We start from the raw sequence: 21,575 nt of genomic DNA on the forward strand, positions 1-21,575 counted from the left end.
TAACAAACCAACAAAAAAAGACTTAGAATACTTAATTACTGCAGATGCTATGAGGGCAAAATTGTCACAATATAGTAGTTCCCATGGGCTTCCAATCTTATGCCTTTGTTATGGCCTGCAGGAATCTATGAGAGAACAAGAAAAAAAAATTCTAGGTGTGGAAGCAAAACTTGAAATCAAAAGGTCTTAAAGTTGACCTAGCAAAAACAAAGTAAGCAAGAAATCAGACAAGACTATCAGCTTCAGGTAAATGCCCCTGCTCAATATATAGGAAAGTTGAAGGCAAAAATTCCATTCAGTGTAGCCATTTAGAAATTCGATTCAGTGAAAGCTACACTGAACACACAAGAGGTGCAGTGAAATAGTAGGAAGGTTAACAGAGAAATTTGTGTTTGGAAAGTGGTTGGCATAAGGAAGGGCAACCAGCAGTAGAAACCAAGTCAAAAATAGACTGTGGAACCTGGTGTGGCTGCTGGCCTAACCAGCTCCTGTCAAGCCATCCAACCCATGCCAGCATGGAAAATGGGCATTAAATAATTATCATTATCATTACTTGACTTGACTTGACTCAAGTTTGGTATTAATCTGGGGAAGATTTATATAAGTAGTGTTTGACAACCTGTAACCTTAGGTTTTCACATGATTTTATTAAGCCATCAAGTGCTCAAAACTCTGTTGATGATCTTTCTTGTTCCTAAGAGGCAACCTTTCTACAGGACATTCCACTCCAGTCTCCTGTATCCATTTGTTTACGTCATCACTTACAGTTCCTAATGCACCAATTATCACAGCTACAAGCTTTACAGATTTCATGTCCCAAGTATTATTAAATCATTAGCACATCAGCTGAAATGTTTAGCGGAATTTCACCCATCTTTACATTCTGAATTCAAATTTGGCCATGGTCAGCTTTGCCGTTCATCCTTTTGGGATCAATAAAGTTAATACCAGTTGAATACTGAGATCAATATAATTGACTCATCCTCTCCCCCAAAACTATTGTCTTGTGGCAAAATTTGAAACCATTATTACTATTATTATTATTATTATTATTATTATTATTATGAAGGTGACGAGGTGGCAGAATCATTAGCACACCAGGCAAAATGCGTTTTGAACTCAAATTCCATCAAGGTCAACTTTGCCATTCATTCATTCAGGGTTGATGAATTATGTACCAGTGAAACACTGGGATCAATGTAATCAACTAGTCCCCTCTCCAAAAGTTTCAGGCCTTGTACCTATAGTAGAAAGGACTATCATTGTTATTATTATTATGAAGGTGGCGAGCTGGCAGACTTGTTAGCATGGCATGAAAAATGCTTAGCAGCATTTTGTCCATCACTATGTTTCGAGTTAAAATTCTGACGAGGTCAACATTGCTTTTCTTTCTTTCAGGGTCAATAAATTAAGTACCAGTGAAACATTGGGGTTGATGTACTTGACTAGTTCCCTCTCCCAAAATTTCAGGAATTATGCCTTTAGTAGAAAGGATTATTATTATTATTACTATTATTATTATTGTTATTATTATTATTATTATTATTATTATTTGCTGCCTTTTTGTGTTTTACTGTGTATACTGTTCATGCACTTTTGGCTTTTGTTACTGTCTTTCTTACTTGGCACATTGCTGCTTTCTGTCTCCTCAATGACCTTTTCCCAACAAGTTCTAGTAAACCTAAAGTGTACCTACAACATGCCCATTATTCTAATATTATATTTTTCACCAGAGTTAACATTCTTCTTTTAAAAGCATAGCAAAATATAATAGCTGAGACTTTAAAGTACTGACTTCTAGACAGAAGGGTTATGAGGCCATATTCAACTTTTGGTACTGTATAATACTCTAAGTAAGGCTCTGAAGACCCCACTTTCTCCAGAGAGAAGTATATTTTAAAAAGCAATCTAACACAGAAATGTTGTCTTAAACACAATATAAATTAATGAGAAGTTTTGTACAGTATGATGTTATACAGTGCAAAAACATCAAATCCAATCAGAAATAGAAAAAAATTAAAGAAAATATCAAGCCAATAATAAAGGACTAATTGCAAGGTTTTAATTATTTTGAGAGCTTTACTTTTTACTAGGACTTTTAATTAATCACAGAAAAATTCAGGAAAATATCAAGGTTACAATAAAAAATTAATTGCAGCGTAATTCGTTAATTGAGAACTTTAGTAATTACCAACAATTATAATTAATCACAATATTGTCCCAATAAATGACAGTCCAATTCACAGAACCAGTAATGATAACAGACATACAAACTGTTCAGTAATCCTCTAATTGCAGTAACATCTTTTTTTATTTCATTGCTGATGAATTCAACCCTCAAGTGATTTTCTATCAATGATACATTTAACCTTAAAGTTAACGGAGCATTTTAATCTTTTTCAAAGTAATTATTCTCCAACTGAGTACAAAGGTAATATAGAGAAATTGGAATAATTCACAATAGAATTTTTGAGCTTGAAGCATATTTTCTAATGAAATAGACTGTTCTTGTTATTCAGCTATTTTTTGAAAAATAATCAAGACTTTGGAAGGATTCATAAGGATAATGATAATAAAGGAAATGATAATTAACGCTTTCCTTTATAAGTTGATCGTTGGAACATAACACAAATAAAAAAAGAATATTTTTACAGAAAATTAAGATGGCAGGTTTAACCCTTTAGCATTTAACTGGCTGTTGAACTGGATTGGATTGAATTGGATTACCCATGTTCAGTCCACTGCAGAACAAAGGTCTCAGCAATCATGGTCGGATGTGGAGACTATGAATTTGAGCTCATACAGGTTCGATGAGCTTAATCTGCCACAATGATGCAACATGGCTTGGCAGAGGGGTGCAAATTTTATACTCATACCCAGGAGTAGTTAAGTCAATTACATCAACTCTCTGTGCTCAACTGGTACTTATTTTAACAACCTCAAAAGGATGAAAGGCAAAGTTGACCTCAGCAGAATTTGAACTCACATAATGACAGACAAAATACCACTAGGCATTTTGCCCAGTGTGCTAATGATTCTGCCAACTTGCCACCAAGCTAGCCATAATCAACCCAAATATTCCACTTGTTTTATGTTCAAACCAGCCAAATAACCTCTTGCCCCAACCTTACAATATCATTTTGAAAATAAACAATCATATTATCAAAATCTTGAAACCATGAGATAACACAACAAATTCAGAACAATGTGAATAAAGAACTATTACATTTGACAGAGCAGCCTGAATGCCAAAAGGGTTAAGTAAATATATATGAACACTTTTAATACAGGTTTCATATTAGTGAACTAGAGGTGAGTAATCTGTGGCTGATTAATTTCAAAAGATTGACATATCCGAGTTTTCATGGCAAAAAGCTATGTTATTCTATCTAGAATATAAAAAGAGAGTTAACAGTCTAAAACGTACTAAATTCAGCATATCAGAAGAAGTAGGGTCACATGCAACCAGCAATGGAAGACAATTATTAGGACCTTGCTTAATTCCTTTTTGTTGAACATCACCACATTGGGAAAACAATCAATATAATACACTGCTGCCACTGCCATGGGCTGGATGGTTCAACAGGAGCTGGCAAGCCAGAGAACTGTACCAAGTTCCAATGTCTGTTTTGGCATGGCTTCAACAACTGGATGCCCTTCCTAATACCAACCGCTTTACAAAGTGTACAGGGTGAGAAGACAAGATCCCTCAACAAAGGTGGGTGTACTACTGGAGGGAGGTGACTTTATGCACATAAGAGGTTAAAACATGATAGAGTGAGAGAATCAGATGTTTTGCTGAAGAGGATAAAAAAGACTATTTCATTAGGAACATATAGGTATAGAGATGGCTATAGTTCAGAAGTTTACAACTGCATGGTTCTAGGTTCAATCCCACTGCACGGCACATTGGGTAAATGTTTTCTACCACAGTCTTGGTTTGATCAATGAAATTTGGTGAATGGAAACTGTCCTGAAATTTGTTTTGTGAGTGTGTATGGCAACTCAAATTTTAAGACATATAGCCTGGTGATAAGGGTGTTGGGATCATGGTTCAATTCCTGGGCTAGGTGACATGTTGTGCCTTTAAGTCAATCACATAATTTCACATTGCTCCAGTCTACCTAGCAGAAAATGAAAACCAGTCAACTTCTGATGCAGCTCTCTCTCTCTCTCTCTCTCTCTATATATATATATATATATGTATATGTATATATATATATATATATATATATCCCCAACTTGTCACATTGTCAATGTTCTGTTTGTTAAAGGGTAGGAGGGCCAAAAGTTCTTCCTATGTCTGACTCATGAGGACGCAGCACCAAAAACAATTAGCAAGAGCATGGAGCAAGGTACAGGCCATACTTTTTTGTGAGAGATAGGCTAAGCAGAACGTGTGTGCATGTTTGTGTGCAAGTGTATGCTTATGTACATAAGTGTTATGCGCATATGCATTTGTGTGCATGTGTTGATATATCCATGCTCTGAATAAAACTATCTTGTGGTATTATTCTATCTAACTTGCATCTATTTTATGTCAAGGTAGACTTGGTAAATTAATAGAGATCAATAAAATAGGACTCAGAGAAAAAAACGAACTGCTCAATATAATCAATTAAACTCTTTGAAGGCAATGCTCCAGCATGGGCACAGTAAAAAAAAGTGCAAAAATAGTAAGATATTCAGTCATATGATTTGGGATTTAAAGAAATATTATCATTTTATTTTTAACTTGTTTCAGTCATTAGACTGCAGACATGCTGGGGCACCAACTTGAAAGGTTTTAAGTCAAACAATTTGACCCCAGTACTTATTTTTTAGTTTGATACTTTATTCTATCTCATTTGCCCAACTGCTAAGTTCACAGGCCAGTAAACAAACAAATATCAGTCAAAAAGGCGTGGGAAAACAAATACAAACATACACATATATGTACATGACAAGCTTCCATGCAATTTCCCTCAGCAAAATTTACTCACAAGGCATAGGTTGGCCTAGGGCTATAGAAGACACTTACCCAAGGTACCGGGCATGGCAACTGAACCTGAAACCATATGACAGCACAGTGAGCTTCTCAACCACACAGCCATGCCTTGAAAATGCAACCCACCTCAGACTGTCTCAGATTACATGATACAAAAACCACACACAAAGGGGTGCAGAAAAGTTCCTGGCTTAGAGTAGAAGAAAATACAGGAGGATCAGGTAATTATGATTTTATTCCCCCCTCAGATTCATACATTTATTGTAGCAGCCCTTTTCTAAGCCCCATAAAAGAACTCGGAAATTGGACCTCCAACCAAGCCTTCCATGATACCCTTAAAGCCAGAAACTTTTGAGCACCTCCCTCATATATATATATTCTCTTTTTACTCTTTTACTTGTTTCAGTCATGTGACTGTGGCCATGCTAGAGCACTGCTTTCAGTTGAGCAAATCAACCCAGGACTTATTCTTTGTAAGCCTAGTACTTATTCTATTGGTCTCTTCTGCCAAACCACTAAGTTACAGGGACATAAACACACCAGATGTCAAGTGACGTTGGGGGGGACAAACACAGACACACAAACATATACACACATATACATATATATATATATATATATATATAATATATATATATATATATATACATATATACGACGGGCTTCTTTCAGTTTCTGTCTACCAAATTCACTCACGAGGCTTTGGTCGGCCTGAGGCTATAGTAGCAGACACTTGCCCAAGGTGCCATGCAGTGGGACTGAACCCAGAACCATGTGGTTCATAAGCAAGCTACTTACCACACAGCCACTCCTACACCTACTATATATATATATAAACAAGAGGTTGCTGGAAAGTTCCTGGCTTTGGGTAAAAGAAAATACAGGAGGATCAGTTGATTATGATTTTATCCAACATATTACCCCTCCCAGATACACACACTTATTGCAGTGATCCTTCAGTTTTTCTAAGCCCTGTAAAAGAACACCCTGGAACTTTTCAGCACTCTCTCATATAAATATGAGAGTGTGCTTTTTGCAATACCCTTAAGTCAGGAACTTTTCAGCACCCCTTCATATTATATTATGTTCATATTCAAATTAAAGTTGTCCGTCATAATTTTATGTTAAGAACATTTTTGTTATTTTCCAATACCTGTTAATAAATGAAAAAAAAAAAGTCAGCTGCTTTCCTAAATCCTTCCAAATTACTATTTTCAATATTAATCAAAGTACACATTCAGAGTGTATTTTATCTGAAATATGGTAAAGAAAGAGTTACAAAAAAAATTATCTAAACTTTCACTTCAATGGCTGCAGATAAATCAGCGTATTCATCTACAAAACCACTACTTTAAAGAATTCATATAAAATATCCAAATTCTGCAGAATTATCTTAATCATGTTTCGTGACAAAAAAAAAAAAAAAAAAAAGAAAAAATCATCATCATCATCATCATCAGTGTCCACTATTCCATGATTGCATGGGTTGGATAGAAAATGTTGAGGTGGATTTTCTACAACTTGATGCACTTCCTCTTGGTAATCATCACCTCTTTTCAAGCAAGGTAATATTTCTCGGAGACCAGACATGTTTTTACAGAAGATTGGATACAAAGGATACCACTTGTATAACAATGACCCTCATTTACAATTATCACATGATGTCAAGACATAGAGACAGTAACACACACACCTATCTATCTATATGTACATATATATATATACATACACACATAGGTTACTGTAAGTTTCTGTCAACCAAATCCACTTACAAAGCTTTAGTTGGCCTGGAGATATAATAGAAGACACTTGCCCAAGGTGCCATGCAGTGGGATTGAACCCAGAACCATGTGGTTGGTAAGCAAGCTACTTACCACACAGCCACTCCTGTGCCTAACAGACGTTAGCTATTTAGCATTCAGGTTACTCTGTCAAATGCAATTGCTTATTTATCCACATCGTTTTGAATTATTAGGCATTATCTTTTTGCTTACAGATTTCAATGATGTGATTATTTAACATTGTAAGGTAGGTGATAGGCAGAATCTGGCTGGCTTGAACATAAAACAGGTAGAATATTTGGGCTTTATATGGCTGGTTTAAACCCTTTAGCATTCACATTATTCTGTCAAAAGTAATGCTTAGTTCTTCACATTGTTTTGAATTAATCATGCGTTTCCTTGTAGCTATGTGATTTTGATGATGTGATTGTTAATCTTTCGAGAATGACATTGTAGGGCAGGTGTGAGAAACCACATCTGGCCAGTTTGAACATAAAACAAGAAGGATATTTTGGCCGGATATGGCCAGCTTAAATGCTAAAGAGTTAAATACTAAACAGTTAAATCAATATCTTTAGCAGTTTTTGTGGGTTTCTAGATGAATCTATTTCATTTTTTTTTAATTTGCTACATTGATGGAATATTGTTATTTTTGTTTTGATTCTGCCTTTTTTTTGCATCCTTTAACATGCCTAAACTAGAAGAGTTACTTGTTATATTTTATTTATAGTATAAGAAATCAATCTTTGGCCTGAAAAAACCTGATTAAACAAATTGAAAGAGGTTGAAAAAAAATCATAATGTATTTAGATTTATAAAGCAGTATAGCACTTTACCGAAATCAATAAATATTGATACCATTTGAGAAAGCTAGCAATAACTTTTGACAAGGTTTGAGGTCAATATTTTAGATTAGAATAATATTTGCTTGTATATTCATTTTTAGATTAGTTTTTCCACGGTAGCATGGGTTAGACAAGTATATTATTGAAGCATTGTTTAACAGCCAAATGCCCTTCCTGTTGCTAACCCTTACCTGTCTTTTTCTCTAGTAAGGGAACTCTTATTCCACACAGCTTTGAAAGCACAATGCTAATGGATGATTTGTCAACAGGGGAAATGACGACAACCATAACCGTTTGTAGAACACTGATATTTTTTGAAGAAATATCAACACTCACAAAATTTGAGCGCGCGCATGCGTGCATGTGTGTAAAGTTTCTTTCCTAAGGCTATGAAAAATATACACTTTCTCAAGGTGGTGTGCAATAGGACTGAACTCAAAGTTATGTGTTCAGCAGGTATATTTCTAAACTACATCACCATGCCTGCACCTACGTAGCAAACTGAGCTGATAAACAGAGGAAAAAAAAAAACAGACAAGAGAAAAGGCCATGGTTGGAACTTCTTAAATCATACATCTATTTAAAAAGGGCTGACCTGAAGTAAACAGTTGTTGCTGCTGCTACTACTACTATGTTCAAACTGGCCACCACCACCACCACCACTGCCAGTACTATTATTACTATTACTACTGTTGCTGCTGCTACAACTACGACCACTGCTATTACTAGATCTTGTCTGCAGATACTTTTCGCAAAGTGCATTTTGCTGCAAGTCTTTAGACCAGAGCCCCTAGTACCCACCCACTGAATTTTTCTTGCAAATATTCAGGCCAGACGTCAACACATGAATTTCACTAGTCTGGGAAGCTCTGCAAAATGACATGAGCATTGCATCTCCTTTCCTGACTAACTTTAGATAAAAACAAACAAAAAAATTTTTCTTCCTTCAAACTATTTAATAATGAAATTGGAATGGAAATTATTTCCAATCAAACAATATAAGACGAACAAGGTGCCTTGCTCAAGAGCACAGCTGTTGTACAATTTGAGCTGTGCTCAAGGTGCAGAACCAAGAACTCTAACCTTCTTGCTATCATACCTTATCATCATCATCATCACTAGTTAACATCTGTTTTCTATGCTGGCATGGGTTGGAAGGTTTGATCAGAGCTGGTAAAGCCAGGGGCTGCACCAGACTCCATTATCTACTTTGGCATGATTTCTATGGCTGGATGCCCTTCCTAATGCCAACCACATTACAGTGTGCACTGGGCGCTTTTTATGTGGCACCAGCACCAGTGCTTTTAACATGGCACCAACAAAATAATATTCCTCTACAAAGTTGAGGATAAAACTCTTGAGCAACCACTTTTAATAGTATTCTCTGAATCATTGTAAATCTAACATCACTTCCCATTGTCCTTATATAAATGCAGAGTAGCCATGTTTCTTCTCTAAAGTAAGACACCTCTTCTTCTCTTGGAATAATATCACCTCTTTACCCTCTCAAGTCCTTCCCATTGGGTCAAAGCATGCTTTTCCATTTCCTCGTTTTCTTTCTCTTTTCCTATCTTGCAAGCTACTTGGCAAACCCACTAGTGCTGGTGGCAAAGAAAACAGCACCCAGTGAAGACTATGAAGCAGTTGGCATCAGGGAGGGCATCCAGCTGTAGAAACCATGTCCAAGCTGACATGGAGCATGATGCAGCTCTGTGGGACACCAGATCCTATGAAACCATCAACACATGCCAATATAGACAAACAGGCATTAAATGATGATGATGATGCCCATTTCATGCAGAACATAACACATAAACAGGGACCAATCGGTCGCCAGTGCTATTTTCTATTTTATGACATTAGACAAATTAATTTACAGGTACAGGCATGGCAGTGTAGTAAGAAGTTTGCTTTCCAACAACATGGTTCTAGGTTCAGTCCAGCTGTATGTCACCTTGGGCAAGTGTCTTCTGGTTCAGTCCCACTGCATGGTGCTTTGTGCAAGAGTCTTCTATGCTAGCCCCAAGTCAACCAATGCTGCGAAAGTGAATTAGGTAGGTAGAAATTGTGAGTGGAGGCGCAATGGCCAAGTGGTTAGGGCAGCGGACTCGCGGTCATAGGATCGCGGTTTCGATTCCCATACCGGGCATTGTGAGTGTTTATTGAGCGAAAACATCTAAAGCTCCACAAGGCTCTGGCAGGGGGTTGTGGCGATCCCTGCTGTACTCTTTCACCGCAACTTTCTCTCACTCTTTCTTCTGTTGGCCTGCTCGCTTAGCCAGAGGGGTGGCGTCATTTGAAGGCTAAAACAATGCGAAGCGCATTGTGACCAGCGATGTGTAGCAACATCTGATAGCCTGGTCAGTCACAGTGATCACAGTGATATATATATATAAAGATATACAGATAAATAGATAGATGTGTTTCTGTGTCTTTATGTCCCCCCCACCCCAACACCACTTGCCAACCAGTGTTGGTTTGTTTACATTTGCGTAATTTGGCAGTTCAACAAAAGAGACCAATGAAATTAGTGTCAGGCTTAAGATTAAGTACTAAGGTCAATTTGTTTGACTAAACCCCTAAGGTTGGTGCCTCAGCATAGCTACAGTTCAATGAATGAAATATATAAAACAAAATGATAAATTGTAAAAATAAGTACAACAAAAACAAAAAAAATATGTATTAAACAGCATACTTCTTTCCAGTAGTTCTGGTTGCATCAGATACTGCATCAAGGTTGGCTGTGTTTCGATGAGTTCGGGGTGACACTGGTATACCTTAAACGATAAAATATTACCAAATTCAATCAAAAATTTTAAAAACAACAACAATAATAATAATAATTATGATTTCAAATTTTTGCCATAAGGGCAGCTTGTGGGAGGAGAGTAAGTTGATTACATCGACCCCAATGCTTCACTGGTACTTAATTTATCAACCCCGAAAGGATGAAAGGTGAGGTTGACCTCAGCGGAATTTGAACTTGGAGATTAGCAACGGGCGAAAAACCGCTAAGTATTTTGTCCACTATGCTAACAATTCTGCAAGATCACCACCATAATAATAATAATAATAATAATAAGGAAGGAAGGTGAAAAATAGACATATACAATCCTCTTAAGTACCAGATACCCTGACTATGAAAAACGAAAAAGAGGAAGATAAAGCCAATTACTGTTGGGTTCTTGGGAACAGTATCAGAAGGCATCAAGAGGAATATAAAGGAAAATGGAATAGAGTGCTCAGTAGGGCTGTTACAAAAGAATTGTCTCCTTGGTATGGCCAGAATCATCAATATTACATAGTTGAAAAAACAGGTAGTGTGGCACCATAGTCGGCAGGCAGCAAGGCTGCTACACATGCAAGACTCCAGGAGTTCCAACAAAACTCATAAAAAAAAAAACACAACAACAACAGCAACAACAATAACAACAACAACAACAATAAGAGCACACAGAGAGCACAAACAACAGCCAAGAGCACTCAGAGAGCGCAAGCCTCCGATGTCCTCTCAATGATTAGCCAGAGATAATTTTTAAAATGAGAATATCTGAAATAAACTCGACTGCTCTCACAAATGAGAATACTAAAAATGAGCCCAACTGCTCTTTCTATTACTTAAAACTATGAAATATCACTGTCTGCGATTCAAAGACTTCAGATGTTTTTAGAGAATTATCTATGTTTGTTAAAACTTTGAGATGTTTATAGATATTTATATCTTAACTACAATGTGATGTTCCATAGATAGATTCCTTAATTGCAAATGCAATGTGATGTTTTATAGATAGATTACTATAGTTTTGCTAAAACTTTGAGATGATGTTCATAGATTTCTAAATCTTAGCTATGCTATGCCAAACTCATCGATGCTCTGCTATGCCAAACTCATCGATGCTCTGCTCAAAAATCCCCTCCCACCCCCACCCTACTGCCAAACATGTCAACTACCAGTCCAATGAAACAGCCTGTATTAGTAGACACAACACCCTTGCTCTCCTATTTAGTGCCACATTAACATCAGTAGCTAAACCAACAGCTGTAAATCTGCCATCATTTGTTGACTAAAGAAATCAAGGGAGATAATATTAGGACCTCTAGGCCTTATAGTAATAATATAAGCATAGTAATAATAGTGAAACTATAGTAGTGAACAAATAAAAAGGTAGGGGTTATAGTAGTAATAATGAAATTATAATAGTGAAGAAGTAAATAACCTAGAACAATTAACATCATCGATAACTAAACTGACAACCCCACTAAGCATGCTTGGTGAGGAGGGTGGATTTTCAACCCCCTGCATGATTAAAAACAAAACCTAGCAAAAGGAAGAGGAACTCAGAAAAGTCAATGGCAATTCCGAAAACAGGTAGACAGAACTCGTGAGCCTTGATTGGCAGTCTGTCTGTCTAGGAGAAGGAACACTCTGATTTAAAACTGGGGTAGATAGGACTCCTTAATCACAGTGATGACAACCTGTCAGTGTCCAATGGCTCCATGCCTGGGATGAAGGAAAATGAACCAGGAATCGGGACTTAACTCCAGAGCAATATTTGGATAAAGATATGGGACCAACTGATGTTCATTTATCTTCTGGTGAGAATCATGATCATGGTCCCCAACACACAGAAATGTAAAGGGAACAGGCACAACTTATGGGTAGTAAGAGCTCTGCAATCTTGGTTGACAATCTTACTATAGATGGTGTCTCGATAAAAATACCAGTTGGTGGCTAACCTTAAAACGTAAACCTCAAAGTTGAGTGAAAATGTCTAATACAAATGTATCAGATAATGGTGTTAATGAGGCTGGAACCAAAGGTGAAAGCCTTTCACCTGGCAAGTACCCTGTGGTTGAGCAGCACAGGCTCAGTCATCATCCAGAGACTGCTTATACATAAAGTTAGAGGCAGAGAAGGTAAGATAAGGAGGCAAACCAAATGGTAATTGAATGCTGGATCAGGAGTGAACCCAGTAGAAGGGGACTCTGACAATGCATGAAAGCAAAATGGAATGAAATGGGACTCTTCAAAATAAGTGAGTAACATTTAGCTGACCAGGCAAGAGCAGTAAGAGCAAAAGGGTGGTTAACAGACATGAAAATAGAAGAGATAAAAAGGAAAGTAGAAAATAGAAATAATACTTCGCCAACAAATAATGTACCCAGTGAGGACAGAGAAATGAATGGTGGGAATGAAGATGTAGAGCAAAGTGTAAATGTAAATGCTTTCTAAGCAAATGAAGCAGAAGTAATGGGAAGAGTTATATCACAAGAATACAATGATGACCAACATGACATAGTGAAGATGCTGTGCCAATATATTAGAGAAGACCATGATCAAGCATCCACCAATTGATCAACACAAGCTCAAAGTTGAAACTGAAAGTATAGATTCGGTCCTTGAGCTATTCTAGATGTGAATTATAACTGAAACTAACAAGATTATTTGGGCTGCAGCATGGCATAGGTTGCTGCAGATAGAGTTGGATATAAAAGAAGAGAACAAACAGAATGTAAAGAATCATACTGGTGTAGATTTATGAGAAACAAAGTTAAAAAGACATTTAGGACAAGCCGATTGATTGAGTAGAGGGGAAACATAGAAAGAAAGCATAAGACTAATGCTGGAAAGAACATATAGAATAAGAGATGAAGGGTATGATGTGATATTGGAAGAATTGAAACAGAGTAGTAGCAATCAAAGAAGAAACTGGAAAGATATGACAATAGAAGAAAATAATTCAGGCAAGACAGATTGCTTGAAGTAAATCAGAAGAAAATGTTTCAGGAACTAGATGGGCAATTACATGCAACAGTGATACCAGATGCAGAGGAAAGCAGGGCATTCTGGAGAGGGATCTGGGACCAACCTGTAGAGCATAATGATAAAGTGGAGTGGCAGCATGAAATTCAAGATAAGTTAAGAAATATAGAAGGCTAAGAAGACATAAAAATAACTACAGAAATGATAAAAAAGCAGTTAAAAAAATTCCCAAATTGAAAGAGCCCAGAACTGGATGAGGTCCAAGGTTATTGGATGAAGAAGCTGAGCGGGCGTCATAAAAGCATAGCAAAACAGCTAAATGAGTGCTTGCAAGAAGGCTTAGTACCCAGCTGGATGACAAAGGGGAAGACAATGTTATGTGCCAAGGATCTTGAAAAGGGAAATGTGGCATCCAACTTTTGACCAATAACATGTCTTCTGCTAATGTGGAAACTAATGTCAGGTGCTTTGGCTGGAGAACTGTATAGATTCTTAGAAAAAAGTGTGCTGCTACCTCCTGAAGAGAAAGGGTGCCAAAAGAGGAGCCAGGGAACGAAATACCAGCTCTTAATCGATAATCTAATTATCAGAAACTACAGAAGACGCACAAATCTGAGCATGGCATAGGCTGACTATTGAAAAGCATATGATATGATACTTTACTTCTGGATAATAAGAACAATGGAAACGTATGGAGTAGCAGAAAACATGAGAAGTCTTACATGGAACAGTATGAAATGGTGGAGAATGGAACTGATAGCAGGGAATCAAGTATTAGGAGAGGTGAAAATCAAGAGAGGAATCTTCCAAGGGGACAGTGTGTCCCCACTGATCTTGGTGCTGGGAACGATCCCCTTTAGTGGAATACTACAGAAAACAAAGTTGGGGTATGACCTGGGAAGAGGAAAGGGAAAACTGAAAGAGAGCACAAACTTCCACCAAAGTAACACCAATGTCCTCTCAACGATTAGCCGGAGATGATTTTTAATATTAGAATACTTCAAATAAACTTGACTGCTCTCACAAACAAGAATACTAAAAATGAACATGACTGCTCTCAAAAATTAAGTACAAAAACAGGAAAAATAATCCAGAATTCTTGCTCGGTACCAGATTGATCCCAAAATCTAATCAGCTCATGCCAGTCACGAGACCAAACATCCCTGCAAGTTTCATCTGAATGCATCCAGCGATTCTTGAAATATCTTGTCCAAGGACAAACAAACAAACATGACAGAAAACAATACCTCCACCTTAGCGAAGGCAGAGGTAATAATAATAATACTGAATACTTGTCAACTGAGAAAACTAGAATATTATTTTCTAAAACATTTCAACATTTAAAGCAACAATTTTTAAGGATCAAATCAATATGCTGTCCAACAATACTTGAAAAAATTCAATCATCTTCATCAGCATTGATAAAAATAATTACTGAATAATGAACTGAAGTGACTATTCTCTTTCACTTGAGTTTAATAAAATAAATATATTTTATATAGTGATAATGAGTCAATAGACTTTTGAGAATCACGTTGGTCATGAATGACCATGAGATTGCACCTAGAAACTTCCCCTTAGAGGTAGAAGTCTGGGCAAGGTTGTTTGTGGAAGACCAGCAGTCAACCATGCATACCAGTCTCTCCTCACCATGCCACTGATTTTATCCAAGGGAAAGGCAAAAGCTGATACTGCTTGGCACTAGTGACATCACAATTCATTTCTATAGCTGAGTGAACTGGAGCAATGTGAAATAAATGCCTTGCTCAAGAACACAACAGAGAGCCAAGGTCTGGGAACTGAACTCACAATGCTCTAGCTCAATGCTCTAAGCACTGAGCCAAGCATCTTCACGAGTCAATAGACTATTCCACCTTTGATATATTGATAATGGGTCAACAAACTGTTCTACATTCCTGAAAAGAGGCTTGTACATTGGCAAAAAATGGAAGCAATAAAGTTATAAAAGTTTTTAAAGAAATAAGCAAATAAAATCATAATTTAAACCAAAATGTTGAAATCCATTTCCTTTGCATGAATTGTGAATTATATTTCCTGTCTGTACATGTCATCAAAAATGGAAATGTTGAAAAGTCAGAAATTAGAAAGTTGTAGATATATCATGATTACATAAAAAAAAATAAAAAAGTGTGCATGATGACGTGTTATTCTGATATAATACAGTACCATCGATAACTGGAATCTTTTCTAAGGTATCAAAATAAAAAAAAAAAACCATTAAGATATTCTAATTATATGAAACAGGTACAGTAGAATATCGTTATGAATTTGAGTTAATTTTTAATTGTTTTTTTTATATATTCTTTACATGCTTTCTCTCAATGCAGCTATGAAGGGAGGTATTATATGAAGTAAGATGGGGGAGAGCCTCAGTTAGATTATTGTGAGGCAAGGATCATCATCATTGTCGTCATCATCACCATAACAACTGTTACCACAGCCATCACCACCATCATCATCAAAACCATTTTATGTCTGCTTTCCATTCTAGAATGGGTTGTAAAGTTTATCACAGTCTGATTCATTTCTTATAGGAGTTACTGCTCCTAAAAACTGGTATTCTTTCATGGAATCTTGTGTATCTGGGTTTCTTGAATAGTCACATTGTATTTGCAGACCTCAAAAATCGACTAAATACAAGGGTGTCCAACCATAAAACACTACAATAAAATGTCTAGCAAGGAGAAGCAGACATCAAAAATGACAATGACAATAGTGATGATAAGATGAGATTTTAATCTAAGATTTAAATTTGAAGGCATGAACAGAGGCACTTTACGAAAGTTTGGTAGAGAAAGGGTTAAAGAAGTCTGAGCTAAATATCTGTCTTATATCAACGTCATCATCATTTTAGTGTTCACATTTCTATGTTTGCATGGGTTAGAGAGTTTATTGAGGCAGATTTTTTACAACCAAATGCTTTTCCTGTCACCAACCCTCGTCTGTTTCCAAGTGAGGTAATAGTTTTCTCATGGCCAGATATGTTCTCACAGACAACTGAAACTGAATGACACTATGTATGAGTGACTATCACTTGCAACTATCACATGATGTCAAGATAAGGAGACAGAAAAAATACATTCTCACATAATATATACATAAGTGTGTGCATGTGTGCGTGCATGTGTGTGTGTGTGCGTGCATGCGTGTGTGTGTGCATATATGCATCATGCTGAACTGTTAATCTCTACATATTTCTTTTCTCGGTCTGTTTCATTTTTGTTCTCTCTCTCAACTTTTTTCCTCTTAACCATCTCTGTCAAAGAGCATAGACTAAAAATGTCAAAGAATTTTCCATTCTTCCCAAGTGACAAACAAATACTGGGTTCTCCTGTTTCTGTGGCATAATACAGTCTTGTTGCCAGACATAAGGTCTTCCAGCAGCCACCTTCTTGACTCAGGGCAGGACTAACTCCTCCAGGTGCTTTACATAGGCCTCTGTGTTGAATGTGAACCCATATGGGAAGATGAATCGAGGCATAACGTCACTATCACTAGTAATCACTCCAAACATCATGATGTTGACTGTATGTGCGTGTATATATATATATATATATAATATATCCACATGTTTATATAAAAGCAAAGTAGTTGGTGTGTTTACATCCCCATAACTTAGTGGTTCGGCAAAAGAGACTGATAGAATAAGTACTAGGCTTACAAAGAATAAGTCCTGGGGTTGATTAGTTCTACTAAAGGCAGTGCTCCAGCACGGCTGCAGTCAAATAACTGAATCAAATAAAAGTAATAAAGGAATATATATATATATATACACACAGACATACAAACAATGTGTGCACACTTTCCATCAACTGAATCCACTCACAAGGTTTAGTCGGACCAGAACTACCAAAGGTGCCATGCAGTATGACTGAACTTGAAACTATGTGGTTAAGGAGCAAACTTCTTACCACACAACTATGCCTGCACCTTGTACTTGTATGTGTGTGTGTGTGTGTGTGTGTGTGTGTGTGTGTGTGTGCGTGTGTGTGAATAACAATCAAAACTATTTTCATTTCATGTCTAAAACTGATAGAATAACGGAAAACATTAAAATTAAATATTTCTGATTGTGCTGGAATGAAACTCATGTTTCTTGTTGAAATAATTGATAACCTAAAACATTTCATTTGTCTTGACATGAAATTTTATGAGCCGTGGCATATTTAGAAATATACAAAAATATAATATTGAAAAAAAGATTATTTCCATGTAGTTCACGACTGCTACAGAATATGATAATAAAATGTAGACAGGTGAGGAATTATTTCTTTTAAATCAAAATACTTTGTGTTATTGTTTTTGTTATTGCTATTTTGCCAAGACCATCCTGTCATTTCAGACACACTCTGCTTCAAACTACATTGTCCATTATGTCCTTCTTTTATAACAGACAGCAGGGTGTGGTTTTAGGGAGATTCGGTTGCTATTTTTAGCAGGTCGGACGACCATATAGAGCAGTGATTTTTAACCTTTTTTTTTTCTTTGTAGCACCCATTTATAAGTAGTAGTTATGCCTAGCACCTACCTAAGTGACAGGTAAGGTATCATGACTAAACTAACTTGACATCAATGTTGATTTATAAATTTTACTCTAAAAATGAACTGTATGAGCTTTTAACAGTTAAATGATAAAATATTATTAAAGACAAAAATTGTAAATTTAATTTATACATTGCAAGTAATGTAACATCAAAAATTAATCATTCCAAGAAATATAACATTAAAAATTAATTATTCTTGTTCAAATATGTCTTTAGAAAGGATATATACTTATCTCTCACTTTATTTTAATACCTTTTAAAAGCTTTATCATGTAAAATATAATTACTACTGTAGGTAAAATTTAGTATGTTGATTATGTTATTTCACTGGCCCCCTGATTGCCCAATGAGGCCTAGCACTTCCTTTAATATGCCCAGTGCCCCTTTAGGGACAGCAGGAGCCATGTTGAGAACATCTGATATGGAGGTTCTCTAATTAGTGTGTGGTATGTCTACATAGGGATAGATTAGGCTGTTGGGGTTTCAATCTTAAGCATGTGAGTTCAATTCTCCTACCTGGTAGGACACTGAGTCCTTGAGCAAGGCATGTCATTTCACATTATTCTACAGAAAATGAAGTACATCTGTTACAAAGTGGCACCTCAGAGACTATTAACCCAAAACCATGGAAATGCCAGATGCCACTAGTCCACCATGGGTAGGGCATACCAGATGATAGATGATGTAGTATATGTAGGCAAATAATATCCTATTATAGGCACAAGGCCTGAAATGTTTGCAGGAGAGGGAAAGTTGATTATATTACCCCAGTGCTCAACTGGTACTTATTTCATCAACTCTGAAAGGATGAAAGACAAAGTCAAACTTGGTGGAATTTGAGGCAGATAATATAGGTGGGATATAGGAACAGGTATGGTTGTGCTAAGAAGTTTGCTTCCCAAGTAGAAGGCCCTGAGTTCAGTTCAGTTCTACTGCGTAGCACCTTGGGCATATACAAACACACATGTAAATCAATAGGGTTATAATTATACATAATGAAATGTCATCTAGGATATCTTTTCTTTTACGTAGTTTTGCTTACTGAATATCACTTTCATTTTCGATGTGCATAAAACTAAAAATCATAGCATGTAAAACTCTCTGGATAAAAAAAAAAAATCAAAGGCTATCAGTGAAACTTGAACTCACATCTCCTGTAGACATAACTGGCATTCTATCATTGGACCAAAGCAACCCTCCAGATTTCATTATCCATTACATGTGCTAAGAAAAGACTCACTCCAAGTTCTCTCGAAACCCAATAAATTCTTATGATGTCAACATCACGATCATCATTTAATATCTGTATTCCATGCTGACTCCATACTGTTATGAGCAAGATGGTTTGACAGGAGCTGTCCAGGTTCCATTTGTCTGTTTTGGTATGGTTTCTACAGCTGGGTACCCTTCCTAATGCCAAGCACTTTACAGAGTGTGTTAGGTACTTTTTACATGGAACTAGAAACATACAATTCTCAATGGCAAGAATAATGTATATAAAAATTCAAAGAATTATTTTGGTTCAACAGTAGAACATCTATCATGTTTACAAGAGACATGGGTTCGAATTCAATGGGTGACCTTTGCCTTTTTTTCTATCTAAAACAGTTTTTCAGTCCACTCTGCACATGCTGTAATTTATAGCTTTATGTGAGCTTCAAGATCCATTGTTCCAAAGAAAACAAAAAGGATGATTTCACATTGTCTCAAAAGCTTATAAATTCCTATTCATTAATAATGGTTTACTGCAAATCTTCAACAAAGTTATATTTTGGATTGGTCAGAATTTGAAAAGTATTATCTATCAAAACCATGATCTTTTGCCATATCTATGCAAATCTCAATTTTCTAAGATCTGATCTAACTATCTTGGCCTTTCTCACGTGTCAGCCAATCTTTGCTATTCTTTGGAAATTGCATGCAGCATCTCTTACAATATAATCTTCATGTTTGTATCATTTACGATTTCTTTATAGATAAGTCAACCTATTTCTAAATTTTACATGTCACACATTCAACTGCAAGATTCAATACCAATTATATATAAACAGTAGTACATGAAACTAAACACTGGTATATGAATATGAAGATAAACAACAGATGAATCAATATCTCTTGTAGCTCTAGAACACGAAATAAATGGATCATGCCACCAAAAGGTTTAACTGTAACAGACTATTTAACATTTATTTTTTAAACAAACTATTTCTTCTAGACATGGCTGCATATTTTCTCATAGTCATAAGGTCAAAAAGTTGTGTTTGTTTACAGCCACATCATTCCAGGTCTGATTCAATTGCTCAGTTACATAGGCAAATGTCTAGTGCAATTGCCTCAGGTGAACCAAAGACTTCCAAATGAAATTTTATACATAGAAACTATACAGAAATCTATCAGACAGTATATATACTATATATATATACACACACACACACACACACACACACATATATATATAAATGGGTTTGTACTATTGTGTATAGAGGGATATATATTATTCAAAGGAATTCCAACTCTGTTTTTTAAATATTAATGTAAAATATAGAATATCAAATATTCAGGGACTAGTATACTTTCTTGCATTTAAGCAGTCTTCAAGGTCCTAGGTTGTGACAGGAGTGTTTCAATATATATATATCTATATATATATATATATATATATATATATATATATATATATATATATGTAGTCCCGGGTTGATTCGGGGTTAACCACAGTAAATAAGGTACTCAATACATAGCAGAGTAAAATTAATTTATTATATAGAAGGAGCTTCTACAGGACTAGAACTGTTTCATTCAAAAGAAATCATCAGGAAGCTAGGTGACAAGAATAGTTTTGGCATTTATACATTTAGGCAGGTTTAAAGGGGTGGTGGTGGGGGACTTTTTGGGGTAGGCATGGAGCAAACTATCATTCTTAGGGGAGTGGTCAAAGGAATCAGTGATAAAGTAGATAAAAGAATAAATAGAATAATAGAGTTTTAGGTAAATAAGGAGACTCTCACTTATACACATATATATACACATATATATACACATACACACACACACACACACATATATATATATACACCCACACACATACATATATATATATACACCCACACACATACATATATATATATATATATACATATATACATACACATACACACATACATCCATATACACATGTTATATACATGTGTATATGGATGTATGTGTGTATGTGTATGTATATATGTATATATATATATATATGTATGTGTGTGGGTGTATATATATATATGTGTGTGTGTGTGTGTGTATGTGTATATATATGTGTATATATATGTGTATAAGTGAGAGTCTCCTTATTTACCTAAAACTCTATTATTCTATTTATTCTTTTATCTACTTTATCACTGATTCCTTTGACCACTCCCCTAAGAATGATAGTTTGCTCCATGCCTACCCCAAAAAGTCCCCCACCACCACCCCTTTAAACCTGCCTAAATGTATAAATGCCAAACTATTCTTGTCACCTAGCTTCCTGATGATTTCTTTTGAATGAAACAGTTCTAGTCCTGTAGAAGCTCCTTCTATATAATAAATTAATATATATATATATAATATATATATATAATATATATAGAGAGAGAGAAGAGAGAG

At 35.9% G+C, this 21,575-nt stretch overlaps 1 protein-coding gene across 2 annotated transcripts in view; it reads right to left on the minus strand.

Moving 5' to 3' along the window:
• The window catches only part of LOC115224684 (katanin-interacting protein-like), a 656,564-nt gene that overhangs the window by 453,941 nt on the left and 181,048 nt on the right, over positions 1 to 21,575 (minus strand). For both annotated transcript variants that reach the window (XM_036513321.1, XM_036513315.1), the window contains exon 17: positions 10,309 to 10,390. In XM_036513321.1, coding sequence (XP_036369214.1) covers positions 10,309 to 10,390 — 82 coding nt within the window. The remainder of the gene's footprint in view (positions 1 to 10,308; positions 10,391 to 21,575) is intronic.

Source organism: Octopus sinensis, linkage group LG2 (genome assembly GCF_006345805.1).
Source record: "Octopus sinensis linkage group LG2, ASM634580v1, whole genome shotgun sequence".
NCBI lineage: Eukaryota > Metazoa > Mollusca > Cephalopoda > Octopoda > Octopodidae > Octopus > Octopus sinensis.